Genomic DNA, 15,659 nt, shown 5'->3' on the forward strand with positions numbered 1-15,659 from the left:
CCTCCTGTGAAGTGTTTGCCAGAGAACACAGTATACAAGGTTGCCAGGCCCCCTTGCAAACAAGTCAGAAGTCTTTAGGTTTGACCCATTTTACTCCTGCTTCTCAAAGGACAGAACAGGTTTATGAAGCACTCAACACCATCTCTCAGGCTAAGCTTTTCTAAAAAATCCAAAGTAAGAAATGTGCTTCTTCATAGTTATAAAAACTAGTAATTATGTACTATTTATCAGAGGAAAATAATCTAAAAAACTGAACAAAAGCTATGGTGTCATTAATTTAAAAAAAGATTTTATTTCTTTAGTTTTAGAGAGGGGAAAGGAAGGGAAGGAGAAAGAAAGAGAAGCATCCATGTGCGTAACATCAATCAGTTGCTCGCACTCCCCCCCAACCAGGGACCCGGCCCACAACCCAGGCACGTGCCCTACCTGGGAACTGACCTGGCAACCCTTGGGTTCACAGGCTGGTGCTCAATTCACTGAGCCACACCAGACAGGGCTAATTTTTAATATTCAGTATCCAGAGAGCAATTTCATGTGACAGGCCTTTAGCTTATAACTGAAGTAAAAGGGCAAACTAAATTCTTTGTACTTCACGAAGATCACCTTATAAACAGAATAAAACAAGCAAGTGGATACATAGTTACTAGGCAATAATCTTATCTGTTAATTCGTTGCAGCAGCAATTCCCCAAGTGGGGCCTGAGCATCACTGGGGAGCCTGAGACCCTTTCGGGGAAACTGCATGGGTCCAACCTTTGCAATCATGTATTCCTGTGACTGGACTTCTTGCATATACTTCCATACAACATGGCAACATAGATTGATTGCAGAAGCAGTAAGAGAATCTGTATTTTATTCAGCCAGGTAACAAAGAGACTTTCAGAAACGTAAAAACAATGCCACTCTTTTCACAAATTTTTATTCTCAAAGTTTTTAATAAAATTATAATTTGATAGGTAATGGGTTACTGTAAAATCAATTAATTTTAAGGTTTCTCAGTTATTTTAAATACAGTAAATATCAACATATATGACCCATGTGAACAAAAGCTCTTTGGGGTCCTTAATAATTTTTAAGGCTTATAAAGAGGGTCCTGAGACCAAACTCCTCCATATACCAACTCTGAGCACTCTTACTTCATTGCAAAATGAAGAGCATGCTTGGAGCCTTTAAATAACACAGCTGCCAAGATATACAGCTAGGAAAAATCAACCAGGAAGGAAATGTAGGGTTTCATAGTCCAGGACTCATTTAATGCCAATTACTTACTGTAGAGTCACAGAGGAAACCCGTTAGTTGTCAGGACTTTCAGATCCCTTCCAAATCCCTGGGAAGCTAAGCATGGAACTGGCTGCATGAAGGTCCCCTCACTCACTTTTCCTAGTTCCTTCCCTCCCATTTGCACTGTGTGGTAAGTGGAAGTGAGTCATTGATTACACTCACAAAAACAGATCATTTATAATTTCCTTTGCTGTTAAATAAAGTGGAATTAAATTCAGGAAGACGGGGAAATCCTCAATTAGAAATCAATCTAGTAGAAGAGTCTCTCAGGCTTTCTTCACTACACAATGCTGTTAGAATAAAGTGGGATTCTGAGTTTTGGGGCTTGCTTTATGTAGATTAAATGACACATGGTAAGTTTTTTTTAGTACAGTGACTGGTGTGTACAAAATTTTGGTATGTGCGTTTACATAAAAAAAGGGAGGCAGAGACACATTAAAGCATGTATGTGCTAGTGGGCCTCACTCATTTAATTATCCAACACTTGCAGATTTTAAGTTCACAGGGAAAAAATACATCAGGGCCCAGAGAAGTCGGGTAAATTGATCAGGTGCCACTCAGACTGTGGTGACTGACATGGGATTTCTGTCTGCTTCCAAGTCCATGCTCTCTCCACAATGCAGTCCTATTTCCCAGGAGAGCTGAAACACCAAGCCAGTTTATTTCAGAAGCCATTTACCATCAGGTATGCTCCTAAGGACAATACACTTTATTTTACTACTGTGTTTCATAAATATTTGAAAAATAATTATTAATCCTTCCCTCCAAATAGAGGTCTCAATTTATTAGTGACTACCCCAAACCAAGAGCATTATGGGTATCATTCAGGCAGTTCATGTTAAACAGTAAAGGAAATATTCAAAATACCATACAGGAACACTGTATATATTTACAGTTCCTGAAGATTGTATCAGAGAAGTAAAATGAATCTGGAATGGCAGTGGAGACTCACTCCTCAACTGTCAATTGCTAGAACAGTAACTATTTCACCCTCCCCCCCCCCAAAATATTAGGCAGAATGAAAACAGTACTACAGAGCAGCTGTGGAAGAGGAAAAGGGGTGTAGGATGGGCAAAAGGGAACCCAATAGACTATTAGAGTATTATCTTGCCAACCCCAAATAATTTGGGGGTATTAGAACTTCTCTTTGAAGTATCACTTAGTAACCCCTTCAGAGACAAATCATTAAATTGCATGGACCTCCAATGAGGCAAATCTTATGTTTTTCTCTCTAATGGGCTCTGAAACAAAAAAGAACGGTAAGATATGAACTGCATGTTGAGGTGCATTAATAACCGGGGCAGGCACTTCTTTCTGTCCAGACACAACACAGGAAGAAGGCATGGTGCAGAAAACGCTTTTGAGAGAAATCTTGATTTTATTAGGAAAAAAAAGTAACAAAACGTAAAAAAACATAAACAAAAGTTTAAAACCAAAATATTTCCTCCAAGAACCATATAAAGGTGATGTTTTAACTCCCAATTTATAGAAAAATTCATTTAAAGATTATGGGTTTTAAAAATCAGTGAAGATATTCTCCATACTGCCACCGAGCCTGGCTTAACTGTTCTGAAGTAACAACACTTGAAAGCTCCTATTCTTTGAAACTAATTTAAACACACTGAATTGTTGAAAGATTAAAAACCGCAGTCAGCTAATTACACTCTCTCTCATCTCTTATTTAGCAAATGAATCACTTTTCATTACCACTTAGCAGAAGTACATGAATTTCTGCCTAATTAGAAATGGTGTAGATGGAACATTAGCAAGAATGGAGCAGGTCAGAATATCTTTGCTGCTTCATTTTTAATTCCTAACAGTAGAGTCTGATAAAAAACAGAGAAGTCATTAAATAATTTTAAATTATTTATAAAATTACTTTACCCAAATTATAATTATTTTCCCCGTAAACAGTCTGAAATGTCTAACAGAAAGAAATAAAAAGCAGTTCAACATTGATTTTAATGAACATTTTAATGTTATGTATAACAGAACATTATGAATACAATGGAAACAAAGTTTTATCAATTTAATAAAAAAAAATTTCAACACAAAGTGGGGAGGTAATAATTTGATACCTATATTATAGTATTTATTTTTAAAAATATTCCCAGCTTGAGGGTGAAACAATTTTGCATTCCAAACTCTAGAATCATGATTTCTCATGTGAGCTTAATGCAGAATTACAGCAGGAAAACAAAAACATCTTAATTCATTTCCTTTATTTGTCATTAAATCAATAAAATCTTTGACTGCTACAGGTCTCCTTTAATAATATATATTTAACTTTTCTCTATTGGAACCATATTGCTAATGCCATATTATGTACACTCAAAACCAAAACAAAACAAATACTGTATAAAATCTGAAAGCCAACATTGTTGAGTTCTAACATTTATATTTAACTTAAGGTCTTAATGGATTTTTATCTTTCCAATTTTTGGAAAAGACATCAAAAAAATAAAAATAAATATTTGTCTCTTTTGACTGTTGCTAACCGTTAAATGGGGGCTACAGGGACAAACACGGAAGGAAGCCTTGCCCAGTTAATCACTGCAATTTGTAATAATGACTGCTAAAAACAAACAAATACTGGAGGGTTTTTTTCTTCTTCTTTTAAAGGAAACCATAGAGCAGTCCTGAAAAAAAATTTGTTCCTAGTTCTGCAAAGGATAAGTATAGCAGAAGATATGGGAAAAGTCCCATAGCTATCACCAATTACTTAAAGAGGTTTTGTTACAATAAAAATTTGGAGAGTATGATAGCAGTGTTGTTGCTGGAACATTAGCAAAAGTATATACATTCCAGTTACCTTTGATTTAGCCATAATCACATATGTATGCCTTTTTTTGGATAAAAATATATTTTTTTATAAAAAACTGATCATCCAACTTTAATGATTTCATATATGGGCTCAAGAGTGGTAGTAAAAGGAACAGGTCCAATTATGACAAGGTGATTCAGGGACAGGAAAATCAAGTTCCTCAGGAAAAGAAAAGTATAAAATTAGAGATTCAAACATATTTATTCAGCCCTATTCCAGTCTTCCCACAACTTACAATATTACTATGAGCTCTTCAATGTATAAAGGCTTTCTTTCAATGGCCTCACTAACCCACTGGTCCATTCTCACTGGGAAAATTGGTTTTGCTACCTCATCTGAAGTGCCCTTGCCGGGCCACCTGAAATACCAGATATTTCACTTTTATAAAACAGCCTTTTTGGTTCTTTACATACTTTTATTTTAATTAATTGATAAGAGGGGAGTTGATTACCATTTTCCATCCCAACATCACTTATCTGCACCACTAAAAATCCTTCATTCAATCTGCTCCTTTATAATCTCTTATTTGCTAAAGTTGGCGAAATTTGCAAAGGCATCTTGCTTGGGTTGCACAGTTCCAGAAGTCATGGCTAGGTTGGGCATGCCCATTCCCACTGTGCCCGTCAGGCCCATCCCAGCAGCTGACATCCCTAAGTTCATGTTCATGCCCATCATGCTCTGGCTCATCATCGGAGTATTTCCAAGAGGGGCCATTCCCATGGTGCCAGTCATCACATTGGGCATACTCATAGGCATGGGTCCCCCCATCAAAGGGCTAGTTTGGGGCCGGACAGGAAGCATGTTCGATGGAGAACTGAGGTTCACAGCTCCAAAACTTTGGGTCATCACATTCATAGGCTGTTGCATATCTACCAGAAGAAAAGAGACGAAAAATAACTTTACCACACTGAATTCTTAGATTCATAGGACAGAAAAATAATACAATCTTCCTGACCACCATTACGTAAGCCCCAATAAAATTCTTTTAGTGATTTTACAAGAGAATTCAATTAACTGGCATTGTTTTCTCTTGAGAAATATTCAGTGGCTGTTAGCTCTGGTTTCCCATAGATGTAAAAACAGTAAAAATGGGTTAGGGGAAGACATGAGGCATTTTAAAATTATTCCCACAAAATCTACTGTGGAATCCAACCTAACAAATTGTCAAGAGCTACTGTATATCAAAAGCCTTTAAAAAGTTTATATCCTTGGACGCATTCTATTTTTAGAACATTCAGGAAAAAAAAATCACATGCACAAAGATTTATACAAATAAAATCATGGAGTTCTTTATAATTGTAGCAAAAAGCTGGAAACAATTGAAATAGTCAACAATAGAGGAACTGTACACTTATATGATGGATAACTATAAAGATCTAAAAATAATTTTTTAAGAACAGTCAACATACAAATGAGAATTTAATGTTGAATGAAAACTGCAAGAAACAAAATATAGACAAAATGATCAATGATTAAAAATATAGTCAAGAAAGATGGAAAAAATATAAATTAATGGTGATTATCCTGGGATTATGGATTGCGGATGATTTTGTATCCTTGTCACATTTGCCCATATTGAAAGTTTTTTTTTCCTTTTTTAAGAAAAGATTTTATTCATTTATTTTTAGAGAGAGGGAAAGGGAGGGAGGAAGATACGGAGGGACACATCGATGTGCGAGAGCAACATTGACTAGCTGCCCCCGCGCACCCCCAGCTGGGGACCTGGCCTGCAATCCAGGCATGTGCCCCGATGACAGGGAGCTGAACCAGTGACCTTTTGGTTCACAGGCCAGCACTAAATCCACTGGCCACACCTGCCAGGGATGAGAAAGTTTTCTAACAACAAATATTTTTATTTTAGTGATCAGGACCCCAAAACTTACCACAATACAATAAATGTTTTCATGCCAAGAATAGAATACAAAGGAATTTGATATACTGGGAGGGATAACAAGTATTATTTTAAAGACTCTTAAGTGAACACATAGTTCGTTGCCTTCAGTAGAGTTTGTGTTAAGTATTTTTATTCATGGCTTGAAACAATCCTGGCATCAGGGCAAAAGACTGCATGTACACAAAGAAATGGTAAATCTTGTGGCAACTTACTCTGCTGTTGAATCATTGTATTGAGCGATGGCTGCTGGGGTTTGGAAGGCTGCATACCAGGTAGTAAGTTGTCTAGGCTGATGTTTACGCTGGGGTCAGACCAAGTAGAGGGCAGAGTTTTGCTGACTGACTTCTGGACCATATCTGTATTCTGATTATAGAGAGGATTAGGCTTCTGCAGCACTGTGCTAACATTTTGCAAAGGCTGGAAAATAGAAAAATGCTCTAAAAATTAAACATCTGCTCTATAAAGATAATCAGATGGCAGTTTAATCACAGTCAGTCCAAATAGATACTATATTCTGTAATAAACTCTTGAAATTAAAAAGAACCACACATGGTTTATTCTAAGGTCTTCAATAGCCTGAATCAGTAACTCCCCCCAAATGTTCGTCTGAAATCCAAATCATGTTTGGGGTGGAAACAAACAACGTATTACCCTAACAATTATCCTCCTATCACCCAAAGTCTAGAAGCCACCATCCCAGGGCAACTACCAACTTAAGGTTAGTATAGCTTTAAGGAAATATACAAGTAGAATATTTATTCGTATAAAATGGAATTCAGGACATGATTTCTCATGTTACAGAGAGCCAAACAATCAAAACAGCAGGTTGCATTTCCTATATCCTGTCTGATACTTCCCTGCTCTGTGGACGTGTCTATCGACTATGGTGAGCAACACTAGCGGAGCTTGCTCCTCGTGGACCTATTCCAAAGAAAGGAGAAATTCAGGAGAGAGAAGCAGAGATGCCTGACAGTTACAACACTAAGGATGACTGTGAAAAGAGCAGAAAAGGAGAAAGGAATAGCAATGGGAAGAAATAACTTAAAATGTACCAATGTCCAGAATCATAACACAGCTGCAACAAGGTTGCAGATAACGCTGGCTTTCCACTTAGATCATATAAAAGACACTTGAAAAGTAGGCTGGGTTGGGCTTATTCAGTGGTGCACAGTCAATTTAATGGTACTGGTGAGGCTTTCATGTCCATTTTCTCAATGTCAGATCTGATTTCTGCTATAGAAAGCAGTCACCCTCTGCTTCTCTCTTTTCTTCCTTCACCCTAACACCCAAAAGAGGACAATCTACAAATTAAAATGAGTAATTAGCACCATGCACAAATATTCTGAATAGCTTCAATCAAAAAAACCAAGTTCCTAGTACAACTCAGACATGAATATTCTAACCCTACACTTGTTCAAATTCTAAGCTAGTTTTAGGTCATTTAGATTTAACTGTTAAAAAAATGAATTAAAAAGCTCCCAGTTTTAATTTTCCTTTAAGAAAATGACAGTTGAAAAGAAAAGCATAAACATTATATAATGTAGATACGCAGGCCCAGAATATGGAAGAACATTCATCACATTAGGGAATGATTTTCTTTATTAGCAATCGTTGTTTGCAACCAGTAAGTGACACTTCTTAAAGAACGTCACCAGAGATTTTACTGAGTCATGGGTGAAGCCAACACAGTACACCTCTTTTCACTGCACCTTGCAGACACTGCATTCATTCTTCATCAGCATTGAGGCTACAGGCTCTGCCAGCAAAAAGCTTACGACTCGTTGAATGAAAGCTCAGATGATGATTAGCATTTTTTAGCAATAAAGCATTTTTAAAGTAAGGTACATACATTGTTTTTTAAGATATGCTATTGCACATTTAACAGACTATAGTACAGTGCAAACATTAACTTTTATGTGCACTGGGAAACCAAATTTTCATGCGACTTGCTTTATTGTGATACTAGCTTTATTGTGGTGGTCTGGAACCAAACCTGCAATAGCTATAAGGTATGTGAGTATCTCTAATACTTCTTAAAAACAATTTTTAAAAACTATTAAATACCACTTTTTAAATTAATTCAATAATTTTTCAGCAAGTGCCTTCACTGTGCAAGGAACGATGCTTGGCTTTGCACAACTACAAGATGAGTGAGAAGGCTGGCTCTCTAGAACTCAAATGGCTACACCAGGGAAAGCGTGTAAGATAAATGTACTGTGCAAAAGCAATCTATCTATTGCTTGCTAACTTTTGTTTTATGCTAATCTGCCATTAGATTAGACAGAGTATCTCAAAGATTATGTATCACAATTTCCAAAGGAAGCAGACAACTCACCTGTGATCTCGACATGGGCAAACCCAGCCCTACAGTATTCGTGCTCATCATAGAGAAATTCATACTCTGGGAAGATGTCATGGTTGCCTGGGACGATCCCATAAGATCAAACAGGTCTGAAGAATTTGAGGCAGCCGGAGGTGGGCCTAACGCTGGTTGTGAGCCACTGACAAGTTCTACAGCTGGCTGTGAGGCACTGCCGAAGAGCTCACCACCGGAAGCAGCAGGGCCCGAAGGGGCTTGGTTGAAGGCACTCCAGTCACCAAAATCTCCATTCCCACTAGTTGCAGTTACTGAGGAAGAGAGAACGATAAGGGTAAGAAACTTTCTGAAGTGCACAGTACAATACAACAATCTCTGAACAGAAACAAATTAGAGCTGATCTCTGTCCGCTTAGATTAACATCTGCAGGTACCATCTCCATCTGGACATTGCTCTTTCTCATGAATATTCCACAAGTATTAAGAAGGTGGTGAAGGAAAAAACCTAACTCCCACAGATAAGGCGAAACCATCTCTCAGCAGGTCTGAGGTGACACACAGACAATACAACCAAACCTCCCTGCAGCCTAAGTCTGCATGTCTAATGTGGTTCCAGCCAGCAAGTACGAGCTGGCCTCAGACCCCAAAGGCAAGAAGAAAACTCTGAACTCGCTAAGCTTTTCGCTGGGAGATCCAGAATCCTCATGCAAGGACATACTCAGTAAAATCAGAGAATTCAACTCATTCCATTCATTCATTGTTTGGAGAGGTTCAAAGAGAAATCAAACTACAATTGATATCATCTTGTAAATAAAAACCCCAAACTCATGCAATTAAATTTATGAAACAAATGCAGAAAAGCATGGAGGAAAAAAAAAAAAAAAAGTCAATGAAATTAGCCCTGACTGGTGTGGCTCAGTTGAGTGAGTGGTTCGGTTCCAAGTAAGGGCACATGCCTAGGTTGTAGGTTTCCCCAGTAGGGGCTCATCCAAGAGGCAGTGGATCAAAGTTCTCTCTCACATTGATGTTTCTCTCCCTCTCTTTCTCTTTCCCCCTCTATTTAAAAATAAATATATATTTTTTAATTTAAAAAAAAAAAAACCTCAATAAAATTAAGAGTAGAGTAGCATTTCTGAGTGCTTACCCATCTGGCCATGCTCCATTGATAAAACAAGGGCTGTAGATAGCCATAATATATATAACCTTAGCACACTGCTGGCTTCAAATTGGGCTGTTCAATCTATTTATTTAATAAAAAGTGGGGTACATAGTCTTAAGAGGGGAACTCATGCTAATATTAAAAATATATAACTATCACTACACTTGAAAATATAATTACAAGTTTAAGATTTAATGCAATCAATAATATAAAAATAGATAATAAGTTAATTAAAACACTAGTGTTTAAAAGTATAGATTTTGACTTCCGGCCAAAAGGTGGGAAGGCGATGGAGGCGTAGGTAGACACGCTGTTCTTCCTCGTACAACCAAAAAAAGGACAACAATTTAAAAACGAAAAAACAACCAGAACTGACAGAAAATCGAACTGTATGGAAGTCTGACAACCAAGGAGTTAAAGATGACACATTCATCCAGACAGGTAAGAGGGGCAGAGATGTGCAGCTGGGTGGAAAGGACTCGGGGCAAAACGGTGGCTGGTGGACCCAGCAAGGCGGCAGATTGTGGAGCTGGGTGGTTTAGGCTGCAGCTGCCCGGCAAGGCGGTGGCTGGTGGACCCTGCAGTCCCACATTCATGTGCAGATAAACCAGGAGGAACAAAGGGGGAGCGAAACAGACCGGGCAACCCCAGGGCTCCAGCGTGGGGAAATAAAGCCTCAAACCACTGAATGAAACCCCTTGGGGGTTGAGGCAGCAGTGGGAGAAACTCCCAACCTCACAGGAGAGACCCACAGTTCATTGGAGAGACCCACGGGGTCCCAGAGCATTGCACAAACCCACCCACATGGGAATCAGCACCGGAAGGGCCCACTTTGCTTTGGGTAGTAAGGGAAGTGACTGAAAGCCAGCAGAGAGCAGAGCAAGCGCCATTGTTCCCTCTCTGACCGCTTCCCCACGTACAATGTACAAAGTCACAGCACTGTTCAGTGGGTTGGCTGCCTGGGGGCATACCTAAGGCTCTGCCCCTTCATGTAACAGGTGCGCCAAGACCCTCCCCCCCCCCCAAAAAAAAAGTTCCAAAGGAAAGAACAGATCAAAGGTCCAGAAAAAATAAAACTAAGCGACGAAAAGATAGCCAACATATCAGATGCACAGTTCAAAACACTGATAATCAGGATGCTCACAGAATTGGTTGAATTTGGTCGCAAATTAGATGAAAAAATGAAGGCTATGCTAAGTGAAAAAAAGGAAAATGTACAGGGAACCAATAGCGATGGGAAGGAAACCGGGACTCAAATCAACGGTGTGGACCAGAAGGAAGAAAGAAACATCCAACCAGAAAAGAATGAAGAAACAAGAATTCAAAAAAATGAGGAGAGGCTCAGGAACCTCCAGAACATCTTTAAACGTTCCAACATCCGAATTATAGGGGTACCAGAAGGAGAAGAGGAAGAACAAGAAATTGAAATTTTATTTGAAAAAATTATGAAGGAGAACTTCCCCAATATGGCAAAGGAAATAGACTTCCAGGAAGTCCAGGAAGCTCAGAGAGTCCCAAAGAAGTTGGCCCAAGGAAGCACACACCAGGGCACATCATAATTATATTACCCAAGATTAAAGATAAGGAGAGAATCTTACAAGCAGCAAGAGAAAAGGAGACAGTTACCTACAAAGGAGTTTCCACAAGACTGTCAGCTGATTTCTCAAAAGAGACCTTACAGGCAAGAAGGGGCTGGAAAGAAGTATTCCAAGTCATGAAAGGCAAGGACCTACATCCAAGATTGCTCTATCCAGCAAAGCTTTCATTTAGAATGGAAGGGCAGATAAAGTGCTTCTCAGATAAGGCCAAGTTAAAGGAGTTCATCATCACCAAGCCCTTAGTATATGAAATGTTAAAGGCATTTATCTAAGAAAAAGAAGATAAAATTATGAACAGTAAAATGACAGCAAACTCACAGTTAATAACAACCACACCTAAAACAAAAACAAAAGCAAACTAAGCAAACAACTAGAACAGGAAGAGAATCACAGAAATGGAGATCACATGGAGGGTTATCAACAGGGGAGTGAGAGCGGGGAGAGAGGGGGGAAAGGTACGGAGAATAAGTAGCATAAATGGTAGGCAGAAAATAGACAGGGGGAGGGTAAGAATAGTATAGGAAATGTAGAAGCCAAAGAATTTGTAAGTATGACCCATGGACATGACCTATAGGGGGCGAATATGGGAGGGAGGGGGTGGGCGGGATGGAGTGGAGTGAAGGGGGGAAATGGGACAACTGTAATAGCATAATCAATAAATATATTAAAAAAGTAAAAAATAAAAGTATGGATTTTGTAACATAACAGCTGTGTAACTTGAGCAAGCCACTTAACCACCTCTGTGCCTCACTTTAAAAAAAGACCTAAGTTGTGAATATTAAACAATTTAATAAATAGTAAATGCCATCTAAGGTTTGTTATTTTTACTTTGGATTAATTGTGAAAAGATAGGGGAGAGTCAAGACACCGCACTCCCTGTCCTTCAGGTTCGCCTTATAAAAGTGTAAGTCAGGCTTTATAAATTCTTCATACAGAATAGTGACTATTTGGAACACAATAAATATAAAGGCAGGTGATGCTTTAAAAAGTTTTTAACTACATTATTCTAAGTAAATAAACCTTTCTTTAAGAAAGGGACAAACAGATAAATATGGACAGAAATTGAAAAAACAAAAGTAAAGAAAGAGCTACAGATAAACTGTCATCTGAAAGCAAAGAGTATGTATTTCCACATTAATTAACACTATCTCTTTGCACTCCGTGTTCACTTACAACTTGGAAATACATTATGTCTAGGTGAAGAGGTAACCAACCACAGCAATGCTGTGTCTCATTATGCTAAATATCAAAAGAACATTAAGTCTTTAAAATTATCTTCTTCTATTACCATATTAAAATATAAACACCCTCAAAAGATAAAATAATAATTCACTTAGAAACCCTAAGCTCTACCAAAAATTTAATACAAGAATTCAGCTAATATTCATTACCTCAGGGTTTTACAAAAACATGTCTTTTATCTTCTTTAAAAAAAAGACTGAATTAAGAGTTTTATAGTTCTATAAATTAAACAATTAGTTCTATATATTAAACAATTTAAACTAACAAGTAAGACTGTTGGACAAAGGTAAACTTTATGTTGGTTTTGTATTTGTTTGATATATAAAACGAACAGAATGGAAATTGGGACAAAATGTGTTGCCCATGTGGAAACTTGATCTGAGGTGATTAATCGGAGGAAGATATTTCTAGCGGGGCACACACTGTTCAGAAATGATCCAACATTGTTGCAACAGTTTCAGCCCTTTGTGTAATGGTGATCAAGCTGTAGTAATCGCATTCATATGGATGAAGAGACGCATCACTTAGCAACATTAACATATTTGAATTATTTGCATAGTAGGCAACTTTATATACATAAAAACTTTGAGAATTACCACAGGCAGTCTGTAAAATTGGGGCAGTATTTATCTTCCACTTTGATTTGCCTAAAGTAAGATATTAACCCTTAGGAAGGCATAACCATACTTCTAAAAGAAGCATGACTCCTGGTTTTAGAGGTTGGAGGCTCAGGCTTTCCAGAAGTTGACCAGCTACCACAGTCTATGGTAGAGGCATTAAGATAAAAAAGGGAAAAAAGGCCATTCACCTTAATCCTGGATGTTTAAGCCTCTCCTCCACTTGGATGTTGGCTTTTATTTTTCTTTTTAAAAACTGAAGTATAATTGACATGTAACATTGTATCAATTTCAGGTGTACAATGTAATGATTCAATATTTGTATATATTGTGAAATGATTACCACAGTGAGTCTAGGGGTGTCCAACCTTTTGACATCTCTGGGCCCCCTGGAAGAAGAAGAGTTGTCTTGGGCCACACATTAAATACACAAACACTAATGAAAACTGATGAGCAAAAAAGGTTTTAAGTAAATTTAAAATGTTGTGTTGGGCTGCATTCATAGCCATCCTGGGCTGCATGTGGCCTACGGGTTGGACCCCTCTGGTAGGGCATTTTTTAATTTCGAATCTAACATGGAATGAGGAAGCTTTACCTAAGGTTCAACTGCTAAGGATGTGTCAAAATGAAGTTCAGTTATTTGTCATAAAAATGCTCTTAAGATATCTAAATTATAAAGAAATGAATTTTACTAAGATAGTCTGCCCAAACCCAAGGTCCCTGAATTTCACTCATGAAAATCATAAGCTAAACATAAACCCCACTACTCTTGGCTGCTGGAAAGAGATTATTTATGCTTATTCAAACTCCCTACTCCCCACCAAAAAAAGCTAAATAGGAGTTCCTTATGAGTAAGAACACTTTTATTTAAGTGTACCTCAGTGGCTTGTACCAAATTAATTCATGTGGCACAATTAAGACACTGGTCCAATAATATACCTTTGAATAAATCCACTAGGAATTACAAATACTGTATGGAAAAAAAAATGCCAAAAGAAGCTGATGTGGGAGGGAGTTGTTTTGTTTTGATAACCTTTTCACTGCTCCTAGATTTCTGGCCAATCAAATCGGGTCATACCTTGGGAAGGAAAATTGCCTGATGCAGCAGCTGAGCCAAAGTCAGCAAATCCACCAAATAAATCAGCTGATCCTCCTAGAAATTAAGTATGAGGAAAAAGTTAAAGTGTTAGAATCACTGAACAATTGATAATAATTTCAGGAAGCCATTTTAGCACCACACGTTAAAAATGCCCTCTATTAAGGGTCCAGACCCATCAGAAAAGCGAGTTTGTTGATCTATGTTTTCATGGTCCCTTTAAGCTACCACAGACTCTTACATTCCTCAGTTCTGTATCTAGTAGGATAACTGACACTACAACTGTTATCCCTCACGTATATTCCAGAAACATAACATGGGCATAGTTTATCCAGCCAGTTATGCTCTTTATAACAATCTTCCATGGATGCCAATACCTGGGTAAAATGTTGCTGGGAAATAAGATAGTTACATAATCTCAAACCATCACCCCATCAATTATTTAGTAAATGCAAGAGGATGAACCTACTTTTACAGTGGAGAAATTGGATGAATAACAATGTAAATAAGTGATCACACTTAAGAATGGGACAAAATAGTGTTCATGGACTCTCTAATGTAAGGAACTGAAAAGGCCATCATCAGCCATGTAGAAATTCCTGCCAAAAATATTTAACTTGAATCTAGTGATGAGGAATGAATCAGAGAAATACAAATTGAGGACATTCTGCAAAACAACTCTGAAGACTTCAGAAAATGTCAACATCATCCAAGACAAAAGACTGGGACTGCTCTGAAGTAGGGGAGCCCCTGACAATAAATGACATGCATCATCCTGGACTAGACTCTGGGTTCTTCGAAACGTGCTATCCTGAAATGACATAATTGAGACACCAGGGAAATCTGCATTTTGGTCTGTATATTATTAGACAAAGACACTGGTTTAATGTTAAGTTCCCCAAGTATGATAAGTATATAGTGATTATAAAGGAGAATGCCCTTGTTGTAAAAAGGTATGTGTTGAAGGATTTTAGGGGCAAAATGTCATGCTGTTTGCAATTTTCTCTCAAATGGCACACAATAAACAAATAGTACACAATAAAACAACCACCAAAAAGAACTAAAGAGAAAGAAAATGTGGCAAATTTTATGTAGGTCTGAAATGAAAAGAAATAAAAGGGAAAAATGTTTACTCTCTGAGCAAGCAAATATTTGCATTTTTATTACATGAAAAATAGCATTTTGATATTTCTAACTGGTGTTTTTAAAGGGGTGGGACCCAATCATAAGGCTGCAAATCAGTCTCTGTGTACATAACGTTACACTCCTATGCATATTCTTATTTGTAAACATGACATGGGTAAGAATATTTACTTTTATCTACAATTTGAACAATAACATTTTATTGTTCAATTTTAATATTTCACCTCTCTCCAATTATCCATTATATAGCAATAGCCAAAGGATCTAAAACCGTAAATAGTTGTCCTTATTTTGTCCTTAAAGATTTCACCTCTTAAGAGTCACAACCTTAGAAGTTTAGAGCGGCAGTTCAATTATGGTGCTTTTAGTGTTATGCGAACATTATATAGGTTACATCACAGCTGCTTAGCCTGCAGTGCTTAGAAACTAGCCAGGTGGGACTGGAACATCTGGGCTGCACTCAAACACCACCAGGGACAGCTTTCAACAT

General features: G+C 37.8%; 1 protein-coding gene across 2 annotated transcripts in view; it reads right to left on the reverse strand.

Moving 5' to 3' along the window:
* Positions 1-3,235: 3,235 nt before the first annotated feature.
* Positions 3,236-15,659, reverse strand: part of CLINT1 (clathrin interactor 1) — a 52,142-nt gene continuing 39,718 nt past the window's right edge. Inside the window, exons 9-12 of one of the 2 annotated variants that reach the window (XM_024577133.4) lie at positions 14,009-14,083; positions 8,334-8,626; positions 6,211-6,361; positions 3,236-4,973 (exon numbers count right to left, since the gene is read on the reverse strand). In XM_024577133.4, coding sequence (XP_024432901.2) covers positions 4,627-4,973; positions 6,211-6,361; positions 8,334-8,626; positions 14,009-14,083 — 866 coding nt within the window. In that variant the 3' untranslated portion in view covers positions 3,236-4,626. Of the gene's footprint in view, positions 4,974-6,210; positions 6,416-8,333; positions 8,627-14,008; positions 14,084-15,659 lie in introns of both variants that reach the window. The other variant, XM_024577131.4, reaches the window with a different exon arrangement.

This window comes from Desmodus rotundus, chromosome 6 (genome assembly GCF_022682495.2).
Source record: "Desmodus rotundus isolate HL8 chromosome 6, HLdesRot8A.1, whole genome shotgun sequence".
Classification (NCBI taxonomy): domain Eukaryota; kingdom Metazoa; phylum Chordata; class Mammalia; order Chiroptera; family Phyllostomidae; genus Desmodus; species Desmodus rotundus.